General features: G+C 41.5%; 1 protein-coding gene across 2 annotated transcripts in view; it reads left to right on the top strand.

Moving 5' to 3' along the window:
• megf6 (multiple EGF like domains 6) overlaps nt 1-17,027 on the top strand; it is a 68,965-nt gene extending 51,938 nt beyond the window's left edge. For both annotated transcript variants that reach the window (XM_047392660.1, XM_047392659.1), the window contains 13 exons: nt 2,523-2,651; nt 2,787-2,915; nt 3,069-3,197; nt 3,297-3,425; nt 4,512-4,643; nt 7,453-7,581; nt 7,749-7,877; nt 8,820-8,948; nt 12,361-12,489; nt 12,635-12,763; nt 14,473-14,601; nt 14,724-14,852; nt 15,239-17,027. In XM_047392660.1, the coding sequence (XP_047248616.1) occupies nt 2,523-2,651; nt 2,787-2,915; nt 3,069-3,197; nt 3,297-3,425; nt 4,512-4,643; nt 7,453-7,581; nt 7,749-7,877; nt 8,820-8,948; nt 12,361-12,489; nt 12,635-12,763; nt 14,473-14,601; nt 14,724-14,852; nt 15,239-15,318 (1,631 nt within the window). In that variant the 3' untranslated portion in view covers nt 15,319-17,027. The remainder of the gene's footprint in view (nt 1-2,522; nt 2,652-2,786; nt 2,916-3,068; nt 3,198-3,296; nt 3,426-4,511; nt 4,644-7,452; nt 7,582-7,748; nt 7,878-8,819; nt 8,949-12,360; nt 12,490-12,634; nt 12,764-14,472; nt 14,602-14,723; nt 14,853-15,238) is intronic.
• The last annotated feature ends 2,774 nt before the right edge of the window (nt 17,028-19,801 follow it).

Raw genomic sequence — 19,801 nt, 5'->3', positions numbered from 1 at the left:
AAAAGGAAATTGATTTGCAGCATGTCCACTCATCAGACATTGAAAGACAATTCACAAAAAAAACACAAACACTGGCAACAGTGCTTATAGTTTTAGATAATTAAGCATATCAATAGCAGCAGGTACAAAGTAGATTCTTTATCTCTTGTTCTTCACTGCAAACACCTTGAGGCAAGAAGCTGAAAAACTCTAAAGAAATGATTGTCTCAACATAACATGACAGAGGTAGCCTTCCTAAGCTCCTGCCTATTATCAAAGTCCATAGGCTGGACTTGAGTCATCACTGAAATCTTACCAGCAACTTTAACCAGGTTACTAGGTCTGGTCATAATGACCAGAGACAAATAACCGTACCAGGAAATGATGCAAAACATTTAAACAGACTCAATAAAACGTATAAAGAAGGGTAATCATTTCAGATGAGAGAAATACACAAAATTTTCCTCAAAAAGCATAGCCGTAGTTGGACATTTTTGGTTATTGTAGCAGCAAAATGTGACTCAAAGGACAGGAGCAATATCAGGAACAACCCCCGAATGCTTATAACTATCTACCAGTTCAATGGCAGCAGCCTTTACTACTGTCGGTGCAGGATGGGGGATAACTTCCTTAAGTCAATTACCATGTTCTTTGTTTTTAGGGTCTTGATTTTTAAAAATGATCTAATCACATCAAGAAATAAACTGATCTACAACAGGCTCATCACATTAAATAAAATGCCTTAGCTTTCATACTTAGACATCACTGGTATATAAAATATATAGTAGGGAAGGGAGACATCAATCCTGTGGTGAACCAGTAAATGAGGACAGCTGATTGGATACACAGCCGTTGACTCTCACATCAAGGTCTGTCAGTAAAGAAAACACAAAAAAAGGTTATGCTGGTTAAGGAGTGTAGAAGCTAAAAGATGTGGCTGGGTACTATTGAAAGATGAAGTCAATAAATAGAAGCTGAGCAAAGGTTTTGGCAGCATCCTGGTTGTAAAACAGAATATTTACCAAAGTGACCACAGCATCTTCAAAAGCCCCTGCAAGCATTAGATTTTTATTAGCATTTTTATTAGATCTAGTCACTTTCAAAATAAATCTACACAGTTTTTGTGCTCCATAAATTTTATTTTGTACATTTTAAGCAGTCACAAAGAATCTGCTGCATAGCTTTTGCAGAATTGATTTTACAGTTTGAAGAACAGTCAAAGCATCTTTGATTAACATAAACCGATTATCAATAACTTGTTAGAAATAATCATATTGGTGCAAATTTGTCATTGTAGCTTGTATTCTGTGTAGTGATATACCATGTCTTGAAAACGTCTAATTTCCATCAAACACTTTTCAGAATCTGTAACATTACAATCACCTATTTCAATGTGTTTTAATTATGTATATTAAAATCATAGGGTTTATTGAAACCTATGATTTTAGGTGACAAAACAACACAAATAATGCATAATTGTGAAGTGGAAAGAAAGGGTTACATAGTTTAAAAAATAGTCTATAAATAAAACTTAAACTCTATATGGTGTGGCATGCATTTATATATATAACACTTTGCAAAACCACTTTTTGCTTCGGTTACAGCTGCAAGTCTTTTTGGGTAAGTATCTACCAGCGTTGCACAGAGAGTTTAAAAACTAAAATATTTGCCCTTTCCTATTCATCCTCACAGCATGATGCTGCCACCATCATGTTTCACAGTTGGGACAATGTATTCAGGGATATGTCGACATGTAGCATTTTACATGTAGGCTTGAAACTTCAATTTTGGTCTCATCTGCCTAAACATAATCTTCTACTTGCTGTGTTCTCTACATGCTATTTGGCAAGCTTTACACAGGACATCTTATAGTTCTCTCCTTGCCAGTTATCCTGTTGACCAATTTTTCCTCCTCGGCTGTTGTTTTCTGCTGCTCCAGTGTTACCCTGGCCCTCTTTGCTGCTTCTCTGATTAATGTTCTCATGGCCTGGCCTGTCAGTTTAGGTAAGCAGCCATGATGTGATAGGTTTGTAGTGCTCTGTGAGATGTTGAAAGCTAGACATTCTTGTATAACTTAATAACAAACTTCTCCACAGTTATATCCATAACCTATCTGATGAGTTATTTCGTCTTCATGATGTTTGTTCAGCAATGTTCCTTTAAGGCCTTCACAGCTGCATTTATACTAAGACTAACACACAGGTGGAATTTATTTATTGTTCTGTGACTTGTGATGGGCATTTGTAATACTGAATTTCATTTAGGCTTGCCAGAGTGAGTAAGCTGAATATGAATACATGCAACAATTTTCTGCTTTCTCTTTGTTTGCTTTGCATCACACTTATGCACTACTTTGTGTTGCTCTATCACATACATTCCCAGTAAAATGCACAAGATTGAGTTTGTAAAGTTGCAAAATGTGGAAAAATCTCAGGGCTATGTATGCGTTTACGATCCTGTAGCTAAAATGCAGTCTTAATATATTTTGTCTTCTTTTTAAACTTTTCCCTTTTTTTTTAAAACGTTTCCCTTTATGCATGTAGCTTGTCCTCCAGGTCAATATGGGGAACATTGTTCTAACAAGTGTCTGTGTCAAAACGGAGGTTCCAGTAATAGCATGACTGGCCAGTGCTCCTGTCTACCTGGATATAGAGGAGCTGCTTGTGAGTTAGGTGAGTACATCCACAAAAACTCAGAATTAGACGCTCTCAGTTGCAATTCTCTTGATACCAGTAATGAAGCATCCTGGTTATGTACGATGACATGGTTTTTGTAGATGTATATCACAAATGTTCCTACTCTGACAGAGTGTGAGGAAGGAAACTATGGCGAGAACTGCACACAGACATGTGGATGTTCAAATGGAGGGAGATGTGACAAGGTGACTGGAAAATGTCTTTGCCTGCCTGGCTGGACTGGAGAGCGCTGTCAATTAGGTGAATTTAGGACCTTTTTATTACAGCACATTCACAGTGAAAGACAGGTGGAAATAGAGCTTTTCTGCTCACAGCCTGAACCTCTGATGTACTTCTTGAGTAACAGCAACTTGAATGTATTCTGATCACAAATGCGCGTGTGTTTGTCTGAAGTCTGTTCTGAGGGATTTTTTGGGGAGCGCTGCGAGCGGAGGTGCGACTGTGCCCACAGTTCCAGCTGCCACCACGTGTTGGGTCGCTGTGAATGTTGGCCAGGCTGGAGAGGAGCCAGGTGTGACAAACGTGAGTGTGTGAGCGCAGATGAAGTGACTGCAGCTAAGTGAAACAGGCAAGACAGAGCACTTGGCTGAACTAATTGTGTTTCCCTGTCGGGACTGTCAGCCTGCCTTCCTGGGTTCTACGGCCCTTCCTGTGCCCGGCGTTGTCAGTGCCTGGCTGGGGTGTCCTGTCACCATAAGACGGGGAGTTGCAGCTGCCCAGCTGGACTCACAGGGTCTGGATGCGAGGAAAGTAAGAACAAAAAAGAACACTGATGTCAGCAAAATACATTTATCTGCAGTGGTAAGGTTGAGAAGCTGTCAGTTTGCCCACTTTGTGATTAAAATTCCCCTTCTTTTCTCCTGCTCCTGGGAAAGTTTACAGTTTACTCCATTCTAGGAAATGCACTCCACCTCTATGTGAGACCCTCACTATCACAGGACTGTATGAGAATGTTTCATTATTTATACCATACCCTGTAGGGCTATATACGAGCAGCTTCACTACCCTCACTGCTCCTTCAACCCCCACGTCTTAGCTCCCTTCCTCTCCTCACACACTCCCTCAACATCTGATAAATGTTACACACTGGTTGCCAAGTAAAACAGAAGGCATTGTTTTTGTCTCCTCGGCAGCGGATAAGGGCTTTTGGAAGGCAGACATGCATAATGACAGCGCTGTAATTGCCTCTTTAGTCTGGAGTCCTTTCTTATCTGTCCCCCACGCTGCTTGCTGCTGCTGCCTGACTGAGTAGCCGAGTGCCGTAGTCTCACCCGAAAACATGTTTGGTTCACAAATTCATCTTGGTCACTATGACTGATTGTCCTGGGATTCATTATTGTGATGAGTGTATACATGCAGATAGGCTGAGAGGGTGTGTGAAAGAATGTCCCTGCGTGTCCAGGCGGGTTTGGGCACCAGGGACAGTTGTTGGGAGTGTTAGGTTTGTTGCTAGAGAAGTGCTGAATGCTTTGCTGTGTTCACAGAATTATCTGGGAGAGGAAAGGGAAATGGCACACGTCTTTGTTCCCACAAACTGCTGAATGTGTGCATGTTTAAGGTCTTTTCTGCAAAACGATGCAAAGCTGGACAATGTAATCAATTAATGTGCTGGTGTTTCACTCATTGCTTTTCTGTTATTTATTGTATTTTTGTCTGCAAATATAAAGATCACATTCATGTCAGAAACTGAAACAAAGCATCTGTGCACATAAGTCTGAATCATTTTTTGTCTCTCCAAATGACCTGCATTTGTTAAACTGCATTTCAAGAAATGCTTTCTCTGGCCTTTTGCTCACATGGATGTAATGCTAGATGGTTCTGGTTGTGTCATCCCAGCATGTCCAGTTGGCACATTCGGACAAAACTGCAGCCAGCTGTGCCGATGCTCCGAGCTCCAAGAGCAGTGTGATCCTGTGACAGGGAAATGCAGCTGCTTACCTGGCTACTACGGGCCACGCTGTGTGCTCCGTGAGTATGCTGTTAATAATGTGATGTCAGCACAAAGTATTTTAAAGTATGGGTACTGTACCTACTTTCTTGACAATTAGAAATATGTCAAGAAGGTAGGTACAGTGACTTGCAAAATAATTCATACCCCCTTTTCATGTTTTGTCACAAACCTTAACATATTTTTTGTGATAGACTAATACAATCATACATGATATAAAGTACTCGTACTCGTCGTCTTCCGCTTCATCCTGGACCGGGTCGCGGGGACAGCAGACTTAGCAGAGACGCCCAGTCGTCCCTCTCCCCAGACACCTCCTCCAACATCTCCTCCGAGGGGAGCCCAAGGCGTTCCCAGGCCAGCCGAGTGAAATAGTCCCTCCAGCGTGTCCTGGGCCGTCCCCTCGACCTCCTCTAGGTGGGACGTGCCTGGAACACCTGCCGAGGAAGGCGTCCAGGAGACATCCGATATAGATGCCCGAGCCACCTCAACTGGCTCTTCTCGATGTGGAGGAGCAGCGGCTCTACTCCGAGCCCCTCCCGGATGGCTGAGCTCCTCACCCTATCTCTAAGGGAGTGCCCGGCCACCCTACGGAGGAAGCTCATTTCAGGTGCTTGTATCCAGGATTTCGTTCTTTCGGTCATGACCCAAAGTTTATGGCCATAGGTGAGGGCAGGAACGTAGACCGACCGGTAAATCGAGAGCTTCGCTTTGCGGCTCAGTTCTCTCTTCACCACAACGGACCTTTACAGTGGCCCTATTACTGCGGCAACCCCACCGATCCGTCTGTCGATCTCCCGCTCCATTTTTCCCTCATTGGTGAACAAGACCCCGAGATACCTGGCGTGTCAACCATGACAACCCACAACATCCAGAGGCTTGAGGTACTCAGGGCGGATCTCATCCAACCCCGAAGCCCTGCCACCGCGGAGCTTTTTAACCACCTCGGTGACTTCAGCCTGGTTGATGAAAGAGTCCAACCCCGAGTCCCCAGCTTCTGTTTCCACCAGGGAATGCGTGATGGCAGGATTGAGGAGATCCTCGAAGTATTCCTTCCACCGCCTGATAATGTCCCCAGTTGAGGTCAGCAGCCTACCACCCTCACTGTAAACAGTGTTGGCGAAGCACTGCTTTCCCCTCCTGAGACGGTTTGCCAGAATTGCTTTGAAGCCAACCGGTAGTCCTTCTCCATGGCCTCACCGAACTCCTCCCAGGCCCGGGTTTTTGCCTCTGCCACAGTACCCGTCAGCCGCCTCAGGAGTCCCACAAGCCAACCACAGCTGATAGGACTCCTTCTTCAGCTTGACAGCGTCTCTTACTGCCAGTGTCCACCACCGGGTTCGGGGATTGCCGCTGCGACAGGCACCGCAGACCTTATGGCCGCAGCTACGGGCAGCAACATGGACAATAGATACGGAGAACATGGTCCACTCGGACTCTATGTCTCCAACATCCCCCAGAATCTGATCAAAGCTCTTCTGGAGTTGGGAGTTGAATAGATCCCTGGTCGAGGGCTCTGCCAGACATTCCCAGCAGACCCTCACTATGGACTTGGGCCTGCCAAGTCTGTCTGGCTTTCTCCTTTTTCAGCGGATCCAACTCACCACCAGGTGGTGATCCGTGGACAGCTCAGCCCCTCTCTTCACCCAAGTGTCCAAAACATGCGTCCGAAGGTCTGACGATACGACAACAAAGGCGATCATCGACCTCCTGCCTAGGGTATCCTGGTGCCAAGTGCACTGATGGACACCCTTATGCTTGAACATGGTGTTCATTATGGACAATCCGTGACTAGCGCTGAAGTTCAATAATGAAACACCACCCGGATTCAGATCGGGCAGGCCGCTCCTCCCAATCACGCCTCTCCAGGTGTCACTGTCGTTTCCCACGTGGGCGCTGAAGTCCCCCAGCAGAAAGAGTAATATAATAATATAAAGTGGAAGAAAAATTATACATGGCTGTCCAAAGATTTTACAAATTAAAGTCTCAAACGTGTGGCATGCATTTGTTCTATAAAGTCATTGCTTACATTAGAACATCGGGGGGCATCATTTGTCAAGGCTTGTCACAGATCATTGGATTTGGGTAAAGCCTTTGACTGGGCCATTCTAACACATTAATATGTTTTGAACCTCTACCTCAGGGTTAAGTCATTTGCAGCCTCTAACAGGCTTGCTCCCAGAAGTAGCTCCATCCATCTTCCCATTAACTATGACCAGCTCTCCTGTCCCTGCTGAAGAAAAGCATTCATTGCTAGGGGAGGATTGCATCTTTTTCAGATGATGGATTAAATATTCTTTTGTGAGATGTCTGGAACTTCTCCGCAGCTTTCCTACTGACCTGTCTGCTGTGTTCCTTGGTCTTCATGACACTGTTTATGTTGTGTTCACAGAATAGCTGGATTTATGCGGAGATTAAACTACACACAGGTGGACTCTTTATACTGATTAGATCATGTCTGCATGCATTTGGTTGCTCTTAATTTTATTTAGTGTTGTCACAGTAAAGGGGCTTAATTCATTTGCGCATCAGACTTCAGATTTGTATAATGGAAAATGTATCTTATAAAATCCCTAAAAATACATTGAAGCTTATGATGTAACAAAATGTGGAAAAGTTCGAGGGGTATGAATACTTTATCAACGTTACAGTAATTGTCTTGCTTTTCATAGACTCTTCAAAGCAATTGATACCACTAGCCTGTTTCCTTCTGGAAAATAAATTAATAAAACCTTTGGAACTAACCAAAACTGAACCTCATCAGCAAAAAATACTGTTTATCAGTTCTTTCTGTTGTTTCTCTTTCCTGTTGTTCTGTGTGGCCTTCAGGATGTCGAGCTGGTTCATTTGGGCCAAACTGCAAGTCAAGATGCATCTGCGTCAATGAAGGTCGCTGTGACTTCAGGACCGGGACATGCTACTGTTCGCCTGGTTACATTGGAGCTGACTGCAGTTCCAGTTAGTAGGAGAAAAAAACAAAAACCCATCACCTTCAAAATAACAATAAAAAAACAAACTGTATTGAATGTTTTAGAGATATTCTATGGGAGCAAGTTTTTGTTTTGATAATAGTTGGTAACAATGCAGAAACTCCTTAGATCCTATGAAACTGTTTATTTGTGCAGGTTGTCCCAGTGGATACTATGGGAAGGACTGTTCAAAGCTGTGCTCCTGTGGGGAAAGAGGTCAGTGCCATCCAGTAAATGGTAGGTGTATATGTGGACCCGGAAGGACAGGGACATCATGCCAACAAGGTAAGCTTAAACTCATGCTTTTATTTCTTAGATCAATCAATATATATGCTGAAATATAGGTGGTTAGAAAAGTGAGTTGTTCAAATAAAAAATATAAAGGGTGCTTGAGTATTTGCAGTGTTTGGCAAGAAAAAATGTCTATGAAATTGGAAGATACAACTTATTGTTTAACTTTGAGTCAAACCATGTCACAGGTTTCATCCCAGGCTTTCCTTCTGCTTTTTATCTTTTACTATTCCCATGAGTACACAACGACTCACCACTGAGGCGGACATGCATCATTTGAAACCATTGGCCTTAATGAGTTCTTTGGAAACTAGAGACCCAACAAGAGACTGACAAACAAGCAGCAAAATGAGGGTGTAGTTTTCAACATTTTTCACAGTATATTTAAGGAACAAATTCTCCATTTCCTCAGAGTATGGCCTCTCATGATCACAGGGCCCTTATTCTCGGGAAACGTGAGTCTGAGCCGAGTTTTCTTAATTTCCTTCTTTATCAGCAATTCAGCAGGATTGCAGACGGGGGGTTTCCAGTTCGACTTGGGCTAAATCTTCTCCTCTTTAGCCTCCTGAATGTACTTGAACATACCACGTCTTAAGTTGCTCTTGTTGAATGTTTACAGAAACCTAGAAGTAGCTCATTCTCTGTGTTCTGTGTCACTGGATTTGGCAAACATGCAAATAAATAAACAGGAGAATCAAAGATGTCTTGCTTATTGTTTTCTGGACACTAAATTACCCAAGGAAACATGATTATTCTTTTATATCAGCACCAAATTAGACTAGTTTGCCATCTCCTTAATGAACTGTTGATTAAATAAACATGACGGCTTTTAGTGCAGTGTTGTATGGGTGTGTTTGAGTAAGAAAAAACATGCCTGTTCCTTCATTTCAGGGGCTAAAAAGAAGAGTGTGTAACTTTGTTTTATTGTTTCTGCAGCTTGTCCAAAAGGACGCTACGGCTTGCAGTGCAGGTACGCGTGCAGCTGTCAGAATGGAGCCGTATGTGATCCTGTTGATGGGTTTTGTAAGTGTGGACTGGGCTGGACTGGGCCCCAATGTGAGACAGGTATTCTGAACCTTCAGAGGTACCCAACCATGCCATTTTACACTACTAGCTGCACTGTCGCTTGAAGTAGTGTATGTTTGAAGTGTACTAAAAAGTTTGCGATTTGGCACACAGGAAATCTCTGTGTTACAGTAACAACAAGCTCTAGCTAGTGCAGAACCCCTGTAAAAACAGTGGATTTATTGTGTTTTACACTTTTCTACTCCTATTAGGTTTAAAGTCCTATTTACTCACCTTATACTCTATATAATTCCTGTTGTCTTTGATGTTACTTAACTATTTATTTATTTATTCCACAATCTGTCTGTTTTTGTCTATGTTATAAACAACAGATCTCGGAAGTGTCCAGTTAAAATGCTAGTTTTTTTGTGAGAAATAAGACCATGATAAATGTTTTCAAAACGTTTTTTACATTTGATCTGACATTTACACTGTATTATATACATCCACCGCTCGTCTGTACCCTTATCCGTGCAGGGTCGCCAGGGGTTTTGTTGAGGGCATACTGTTGAGGGCGTGGTGGTGGTGCGGGGGTAAAATGTGCGACTCATGGTCAGAGGCTTCAGTCCTCGATGCAGCCGCGAGTTTGACTCCTGGTCCAGGTGACCATTGCTGCATGTCTTCACTCTCTTTCTACCCCTTTCCTGTTAGCTTACTGTTGAAAAATTTGGAAAACAAAGGCCACAAGTGTTGCAAAAACATATATTTAAAAACAAACAAATCTTTAAGTGGAAAAAGAGTATACATAAATAGAAATTTGTGATAACCTGGTTGCTTAAGTGTCCATACCCTTGAAGTAATACTCTGTTGAACCCTATTTATTCAATTTCAACATTCAGTCTTTTTTGATAGGAGTCTGTCAGCATCCCATAGTTTGATCTGGCATTATTGGTTCACTCTACCTTGCAAAATACACTACCGGTCAAAAGTTTTAGACACACTTTCTCATTTAATGGTTTTCTTTGTGTTCATAGCTATTTATATTGTACGTAGATTCTCACAGAAGGCATCAAAACTGTGAATGAACTCCTAAGGAGCAAACAGAAATTGTAAAAGAACTTTAAATATGTTTTATATTTTAGATTCCTTAAAGTAGCTATCCTGTAAATATTTATGAACACAAAGACAAAAATTAAATGAGAGTGTCATTAAATAAGTGTATCTGAAACTTATGACCGGTAGTGTATTTCCAAATCTATCGGACTTTGATAATATTTCTTGTGCATTGCTCTCTTTAGATGACCCCTAACGATTTTCTGTGGGATTTAGTTTTGGATTAAGGTTATAAGCTTTTCATTACTTACTTCCTTAAAGCTCTATTTGTTGATTTTAATGTATGCATCCATTCACAGTGATGCTGTACAGGTCCTTCTCAAAATATTAGCATATTGTGATAAAGTTCATTATTTTCCATAATGTCATGATGAAAATTTAACATTCATATATTTTAGATTCATTGCACACTAACTGAAATATTTCAGGTCTTTTATTGTCTTAATACGGATGACTTTGGCATACAGCTCATGAAAACCCAAAATTCCTATCTCACAAAATTAGCATATTATTAAAAGGGTCTCTAAACGAGCTATGAACCTAATCATCTGAATCAACGAGTTAACTCTAAACACCTGCAAAAGGTTCCTGAGGCCTTTAAAACTCCCAGCCTGGTTCATCACTCAAAACCCCAATCATGGGTAAGACTGCCGACCTGACTGCTGTCCAGAAGGCCACTATTGACACCCTCAAGCAAGAGGGTAAGACACAGAAAGACATTTCTGAACGAATAGGCTGTTCCCAGAGTGCTGTATCAAGGCACCTCAGTGGGAAGTCTGTGGGAAGGAAAAAGTGTGGCAGAAAACGCTGCACAACGAGAAGAGGTGACCGGACCCTGAGGAAGATTGTGGAGAAGGGCCGATTCCAGACCTTGGGGGACCTGCGGAAGCAGTGGACTGAGTCTGGAGTAGAAACATCCAGAGCCACCGTGCACAGGCGTGTGCAGGAAATGGGCTACAGGTGCCGCATTCCCCAGGTCAAGCCACTTTTGAACCAGAAACAGCGGCAGAAGCGCCTGACCTGGGCTACAGAGAAGCAGCAATGGGCTGTTGCTCAGTGGTCCAAAGTACTTTTTTCGGATGAAAGCAAATTCTGCATGTCATTCGGAAATCAAGGTGCCAGAGTCTGGAGGAAGACTGGGGAGAAGGAAATGCCAAAATGTCAGAGGTCCAGTGTCAAGTACCCACAGTCAGTGATGGTCCGGGGTGCCGTGTCAGCTGCTGGTGTTGGTCCACTGTGTTTTATCAAGGGCAGGGTCAATGCAGCTAGCTATCAGGAGATTTTGGAGCACTTCATGCTTCCATCTGCTGAAAAGCTTTATAGAGATGAAGATTTCATTTTTCAGCAAGACCTGGCACCTGCTCACAGTGCCAAAACCACTGGTAAATGGTTTACTGACCATGGTATCACTGTGCTCAATTGGCCTGCCAACTCTCCTGACCTGAACCCCATAGAGAATCTGTGGGATATTGTGAAGAGAACGTTGAGAGACTCAAGACCCAACACTCTGGATGAGCTAAAGGCCGCTATCGAAGCATCCTGGGCCTCCATAAGACCTCAGCAGTGCCACAGGCTGATTGCCTCCATGCCACGCCGCATTGAAGCAGTCATTTCTGCAAAAGGATTCCCGACCAAGTATTGAGTGCATAACTGTACATGATTATTTGAAGGTTGACGTTTTTTGTATTAAAAACACTTTTCTTTTATTGTTCGGATGAAATATGCTAATTTTGTGAGATAGGAATTTTGGGTTTTCATGAGCTGTATGCCAAAATCATCCGTATTAAGACAATAAAAGACCTGAAATATTTCAGTTAGTGTGCAATGAATCTAAAATATATGAATGTTAAATTTTCATCATGACATTATGGAAAATAATGAACTTTATCACAATATGCTAATATTTTTAGAAGGACCTGTATCTTCATCTTCAGCTTGTATTTAGAACTCTGTAAAATTTCATCCACCTTGACATAGAACCCAGTTCCATCTGAAGAAAAGTAACCCCACAGCATGATGCTGCTACCACCATGTTTCACAGTAGGTATCATGCTCTCTGTTGTTTTTCCGCTAAACATAGCACCTGGAATTTTGGCCCCGAGACAGCCCCATGACGGCTGCGTCCGGGGCTGTAGCCTTTGTACACAGGCCGTGCACTTTACCCCTGTGCCACTGCCGTGCCCACAATGAGATTCTTTTCAGATAGCTTAACATTATTTCTTGATATTTATTTTTGATTCACTAAAATGGTTTATCATGGTGTCATTTTTGTATATCACAACATCCTAGTATTAATAGGAGAGTGTTCACTGTTAATATCCACTGTACATTTCTGTCGTAACTTTTTGTATTTGTTCAGCTTGTCCAGCAGGAAAATATGGGCCCGATTGTGCACAACACTGCCAATGTCTTAACAATGGGTCTTGCAGCCGTTTTACTGGCAGCTGCAGCTGTACTGCTGGGTACTATGGCCACTGCTGTCAACATGGTATGCAAAGTTTTACAAATCCTGATAATACGCTGACTCTTATGAACACTTTGGTAATAACTGGTTAGATAGGTGACCTTGCGGGACATCACTATAGTAAGCTATCTTGAAACATGTAATCTTATCCTGATATCTTTCTTTTCAGAGTGTCCTTCTGGGTTTTATGGAGTGAATTGCGGGCTTATATGTGGCTGTAAGGTGGTCCAAGAATGTAATCATGTGACAGGCAAATGTCTGTGCCCACCTGGCTATGATGGCTTGGAATGCGAAAGACGTAAGTATGGGTGAAGTATCAAACAAGATGTATTGAAAATTACAGAATAACAGTTATTTAGAACTGGACTTGGGCACACCTGTATTAAAGAGTGTACTATTTTAATTTCCTTTGAACATGAAAGTGGAATTTGTGAAATGAATACATATTGTAATTAAAAACAAAACAGAGAAAGAAAGACAAGAAAGGTTTTTCTTTTAGTAGATGGTCATGCATGCAAACTGTTGAGAAACAGATGCTTTTCTTTGCTTAATGCATTTCTGTTACCTTCCTGCCTGCTTGCGGGGCTCTCAGCTGCAGTGTGAGTGCCTTTACAACCACTTCAGCACCAACAGGAGATTTGACTAGGAAATAAGGAGGGTTTGCAGGCACTGGCTACACACGTAGAGTTAAACTCAAAATTACTCATACCCTTGACAGATTGGGCTTTAAAGCAGTCTTTTAATTTTAACCAAAATTCTTCTTCTGTTTTGGATCGGCCCAGCCAGAGACTTGAATACAATCTAATAGAGAATCTGATGAGGGAGCTAAAGATTAGGGTCTTGGCAAGGAGGCCTTCCCACTTGAATCTCTTGATCATAGATGGATCATTGAAATATCAGTAGAAATATGCAAAGAACTGGCCTGCGTTATAAGAAGGGTTTAATTGTTCTAATGCCAATAGAGAATTGTTATACTTATTATTGAGGAATGGTATCAATAATTTTCAACAGGGCATCTTCTGAACATAAAAATTAACATAAAAACTACTTTTTTAACTGATGCTCTTTTCCAACGTTTTCTTATCTTTTAAGAGATACATGTCTAATTTCCTATCAGAAGCATTTTTTTTTATTTGTCTGATGTAATATTCTAATCTTTAGTGTCATGTTTTCATAAAAATATATATTGAAGTAGACATAGATGTTCACAATGATGTCAACCCAAAGGTTTACTTTTTTTTTCCCAAAATATACCAATTAGACATAACATTATGACCACAGACAGTTAATGTGAATAATAATTATTATCTATTCATTATTGTAACTGTTACTTTGTGGGATATACGAGGCAGCAACTTAATAACGTGTCCTCAAAGTTGATGTGTTAGAAGCAGGAAAATTTAAGCAAGTTTTACAAGGGTCAAACTGTGATGTTTAGGTGACTAAGTTAGAGCACCTGACAATAAAATCCTCTCAGGAATTCATCCCAGATGGGAGGTGGGCTAAATGCTGTGCAGTCCACCTTAAAAGCAGGTAACTTGTTCGTTCTATTGTCAGCAGCAAACATGGTGTACCAACTCTTTACGAGAATGCCAACTCCACTCTAATTGCACACAAACAGAAGGTCTTACACTGAGTTAAATAAATTCTCTTTTTTTATCTTGTGCTATTGGGCCCCCTTTCTAATGTCACCCTGGGCAACTGCCCGTATTGGCTATATTAAAAACCACCACTGGTGGGGTGTTAACCCTGGGCTGTGTTGTCTGATCCAACAGGCGAGCTTTAGGAGCTCAAATGGATGAAGAAGTCATTGCTCTTTCTGTTAGAAAGGTGTTAGAATGCATGGTGCATTGTAATTTTTGTGTGGGTTGAATATCTGCAGATCAGTTAAACCAAAACATTAGGCAATTGGTCATAATGTTTCACCTTTTTAGTGTGTGCTACAGAGGCAGACAAGTTCAGAACAACAGTATGTTTGTATATCTGTGTATTTTTTTTTACTTGTAGGATGTGAAGATGGCAGCTTTGGATTGAATTGTGCAAAGCCTTGTGATTGTGTGGATGGGACGCCATGTGACCCATCCACTGGAAGGTGTCTCTGTCTCTCAGGCCAGTGGGGACAGAAATGTGAAAAACGTAACTTGAGAACCATATGTTTTGTTAACTCTCTTAGCATTCCATTCATATTCTCTAATGCAGCAAATTCCATCTGTTTCTAAACCTCTTGTTTTCCTCCCATTCTGTCCATCGTGTGTCAGGCTGTGATGGAGACCGCTTTGGCCCTGACTGCTCCCTGCTATGCCAGTGTTTCCAGGGTTCCCGTTGCGATCCGATAAACGGCAGATGTCTGTGTCCACTCACCTGGTTCGGCCCGACTTGTAGTGAAGGTAAACCTGAGCTCCTTACTGCCACTCACATTTGCGCTGACAAAGTTGTGAAGCTAACGTAAAACGGGACATAAGGTTGAGGGCTGTAAAGCTGAACCAGCTTCAATGAAATACTGTATCGTGAAGTGTGAGAGACTGAGAACCATCACTCTGCGTGTCACCCTGTCTCCCTCAATACCCGCTCCTTTCTCCTGACAGTTATTTTAATCTGCTCTCAGCATGAGGCTAGGCTTTAGGTTGTCTTCCTTTTACCTACTCACAGCAAAGTCCACGGGGGAGTCTACAAAGCAGTTACCTCTTTTCCAGAAACCCCAGAACATTTGCTTTTGATTTTCAAATTGACTGATGTCTTTTTGCATTTCTTTTTTCCCGTCTTCCATTTTCAGCGCGGCTGCACCAAACCTCAGGAGTGCTGAACATGTCTGTGTCTCATAGAAAGAGAAGAACAGGCAGCACAACCACATAACCCAAACAGAGGTGCAGACTCCTAACTGGATGCTCAAACTCGGGGACTTGGTTTTGCTCTGATCGTCTTTGAGAAGTTTATGTTTGTTCTGTGGAGCTGGTACTCGGTTGTCAGAGGCTGGCACTCCATCACTGAGTCTGAGACAATCAACCACAGGTACCAGCATGTGAAAGGCCTTTGGAAGACCATAAACTCCGACTCAAGCTGTTTAAGATTTAAAGTTGGAGGTTGTATGCCAACACACAGAAATACCTGCAGAGGATTTGGTGCTTACATTGAATGACATCTGGTCATTTTGGCATTTATTGAGTCAATGGTTCACTTCACAATGAGACTCATGAACTGCCATTACTGCAGGAAATGTTCAGTTTATTTTTGTCTTTTAAAGAGATATGCAATGATAATGCAATATGATACTTTTGATTAAAACCATTAGATTAAATGAGCGGCTTTATGGTTAATTTCATAAATAAATGTACAGGTACTGGAGTACTTTAGAGATAAAAAAATACTGTCCTGTATAAAAGAATCAGATTATCAAGTAATCAGTACTTCTTACTCTTTGAACATGTATACATTTTGCAACAATACAACCACAGTTTCAGCGTACATCATTGGGATTTTATGTGATAGATTAGTACAAAGTGGTGCATAATAATAAAGTAGAAGACAAATGATAAATGGTTTTCAAAATACCTCACATATTACTTAATTGTAAGGAGGCAGTAGAAGTTTTTCTTAGAGATCTTTTAAAGCCAAGCTTACTTACACAGGTGTTGCTAAACAAAACAAAAATAGTTTAAAAACATTTGTATTTAATTTCATATCTTTTTTTATTTACTTAATAATCTCATATTTTGCCCGTGAACCGTATTCTGTTTCGTTAACTGTGGGTGTGGTAATTGTCATTGTAAAGTTTCACAAGTCAAAAATGCAGTTCATATGTGAAAAAAGTTATTAGGACTTCAATGTTAAGTTCAACAACTTTATAAAACATATTTCTTCATAGTTTTTAGCCTAATTTTATTTGCAAGCCTGCAATGTTATATACAATTTACGTAATTCTTCAACAGTCATACTGAGCATTGTTTGGCAAGTAAAGTATTAGTGCATCGTGGTATCAGCAAGTTTTTCCTCAGCCAGTCTGTAAAAACTGTTTTCTCCCTTATAATTGTCCTTTTTCTCATAGGTTTTTAGATAAACTTTTTTCCAGTTCCAGGACTTTGAAGGTAGTGTATATAAGCAATAAATATTCAAAATGTGCACTTTATTGCCAAAGAAAATTTTGCATATTTATATTATTTGAAATAGGCTTGACTAAAACATTATTTCTGTCTAATTTTTTCCTATTTTACATATTTTAGAAAAAAAAAATTGATTGAAGTGCAGATTTTTTTAATTAAATCATTTTATTAAAAATGCTTGTAATGTTTAATAAAATCATTTTTAATAAAATGATGTAATAAAAAAAAAGAAAAGAATTAACAAAAAAATTAATTAACTTTGATAATTTCACAATATGGAGATTTTGTACCTGTAATCAACACACCCGCTGTATCCATCAGTGCTCATTCCCCAACATAACAGTGGTGCTACATTGTGTACACATTTTGGAATTTGTTGCATTTTTAATATGGTCTTCTGTGTTCTAATGTTTTTTATGAACATTCAAAATTGGCTGATTAGGAATAAAAAAAGATGCAACTGTAGTAATTTGTCTGTCTGTTTATTTTTGAACTGCATTTCATAGTATGGTCTTTTGCTTTGAGTGCTATAAGAGCGAGGGAAATTACATACCTAACAATGTGTTTCTGTGTAGAAAGAAAAGGGGGGCATGCACCTGAGATACGATGTTAACTTGTGTGTGTGGGTGTGTGTGTGTGCGTCAGATAGCAAGTGCACACTTCCTAGTGGGATTTTTCAAGCTCACTGAAGCATGTTCACGTCTAATGGCCACAGGCAAACGTGGTCCGGCGAAGTGCCTGGACCAAGCTTGCTCCCCCCTTTCCTCCATCCATCCAACATCCCTGGGGTAAGTGATGGGTGAACGGGCTCACCAGCGAAGGATCGAGCCCCCTTACCACACACACACACACACACACACACAGATCATGTCGCTGGTGTGGCTGATGGATGCTGGAGTGCTGCAGCTCACCCTGTGTTGTGACAAGCAGCAGATGTTCTCCAATAATGTTTATCGGCTGGGCCTTCATCTTCAGATGACACACACCTGGTTCCAGTCAAACAGGCCCAGAGAGGCCATCCATCCGCTGTGTTCTGGGTGGCCACAGCATCACTGTATCTGCCCCACTGTACTTAAAGGTGGGTGAGCTGGGAGCTGGCACGGTAAAATAAATTTATATGGTTAAATTTAGAAGATAGTGAATGCCAGACCTTAAATATGCTTACAATTATAGTTCTAATCCTGTGCAGGCTGAGCTCGTGGCTGAGGTCCCTTTTTATCTTGATTCTGGAGCTGCCTCAGACATAATTTTGTTTTCCTTAATGATGATACAACTTGAAAAATATCGTTTTCCTGATTATCTCTGAATTAATAAAAATAAAAGTTTTAAAAGACTTCTGAGGAAAAGCAAAAAGAAATCCAAACTGCTGCATGCAGGCTTGCATATCAGGAGGGCGAGAAAGAGAAGCGAGGGGCAGGAAACCAGCAATGAAATAGCCCGTAAACGGTGAGATTGCATCGTGGGTACTTTTTCGATGTAATTAAGCGTACGCCACTCTTCACAAAAGAGATTCTATCACTCCACTGCCATAACTTCACATCCCAGAGATCATTTCTGGCCCTCTGCATTGAACCGGATCTCCCAGATGACATGGTGTTTTGAACTCTTGCTGACAAAGCTGTCTGCACAGATAAAGAAATGAGTTGAGGAGGTGGGGGAATCATTTCAACACGTCTTGCACCATTAGGGCAGTTAACTGAAAAAATAAATGTTAAACGTAAAGGCTCCAAAAAGATCCATATCAAGAAACTCTCCCACACTCTAGATGTGTGTTTTGCTGGGAGTTAAATTTTTGCTCTAAATGTGTAAAGCCTTTTAAAATAAAATAAAAATCACACTTATGTTTTCGGGTTATTTTCTAAATGATGACTATGCTTGAGGTTGTGTTCTTACATAAACGGAGTTGGGGCACATTTTCTAGTTGTACCACTAGGTGGAGTTCTATGCAGGAAAAACCCTGTGAAGGAAACTTGCACCCACTGACTGCACACAAACATCAGCATGAACATTTAAAGCATATTTATGTTCAGCTTGCTCCAGAAGTGTTCCACTGTCGATAAATGCACCCGTCCCTTGAAACATCGAGCTGACGGCCTACAGAGTTCTTTTTTTAAACTTTGCTAATCCATGAGCAAATGAAGGCCTTCCAATTGGTTGTGCCACCATGCCTGCTCTGATTAGCCTCGTCATATTAAAACCATGTGCGTGGCTGCTTCACACCACTCTGCTCAGTCTGTTCTATGGAACTGCTCTGAGTGTCCATCAATAACACTAATGGCCCGTAGCTTCCAGGGAGGAAAAAACAAACCGAGAAACGAAACCACAACTTTAAACTCCTCTGCTCATAAAGAGGGAGCTGACAAGACTGCAGAAGTGATGCCAACACAGATACGTGTAAAATAAATCAGTGGGTGGGTCAGAACTTGAGGGGTTTTGTCTGATTAGCATGCAGTCGTTGGCACAAATGGAGGGTCCGGACAGAAGAAACTTGTTTAAGTGATGTGTGGGACACCCACTTCTACACCTCCTACTTATGCCAGCTGTTAGTAAATAACTCCTATAGGGATACACACTCTCACCCTTTCTTACCTCCTCCTCCGCGATGGCCTCCTGGTGTCTGAGTCAGCATGGGTGCCAAGTCAATCAGGGAGAGAGCTGCCAGCTGCAACTGCCCAGCCCCGCTCTGAGGGTGTAATATATGTTCCAGCGAGGCGAGCGGGGCAGTTACATGCCAAGCAGGGTCGGCTGCTTTGGGTGGGTCGCAGAGGAAAGGAAGGGAGCCCTGGGGCATGGAGGGAGAGGAGATGGGGAGGAAGGAGAGATGGGACAGGAGCTATAATGAGGAATGGATTGATTCTGAGGCTCTGCCAGCTGTCCTATTAGCTGAGTGGCTCTAAGCCCCATGAAGCACTGCGCATGAAGTGCCCATCAGAACCTTTGAACTCTCTGCGAAACTATAGGAGACAGATTCACATGCAAACTTCTATTTAAGAGACACAGCAACTTGCAAAGTATTCAAAACATTTAAATATTTTGGCACATTGCAACCTCAATCTTTAATGTTTTTCAATGGGTTTATCCGATAGACCAACACCAAGAAAGGTAAAGTTGTGAAGTGGAAGAAAAAGAATACATGGTTTCGAAAATCCTTTCCAAATAAAAATCTTTAGTATGTGGAGTGTATTCAACCCCCTTTACTATAATACCTCTAAATAAGATTCTGGAGAACCAGTTACCTT

The sequence above is a fragment of the Girardinichthys multiradiatus genome, chromosome 18, assembly GCF_021462225.1.
Source record: "Girardinichthys multiradiatus isolate DD_20200921_A chromosome 18, DD_fGirMul_XY1, whole genome shotgun sequence".
Lineage (NCBI taxonomy): Eukaryota > Metazoa > Chordata > Actinopteri > Cyprinodontiformes > Goodeidae > Girardinichthys > Girardinichthys multiradiatus.
Note: the sequence above shows the minus strand (reverse complement) of the source record. Positions and strands in the feature narration are given on the sequence as shown.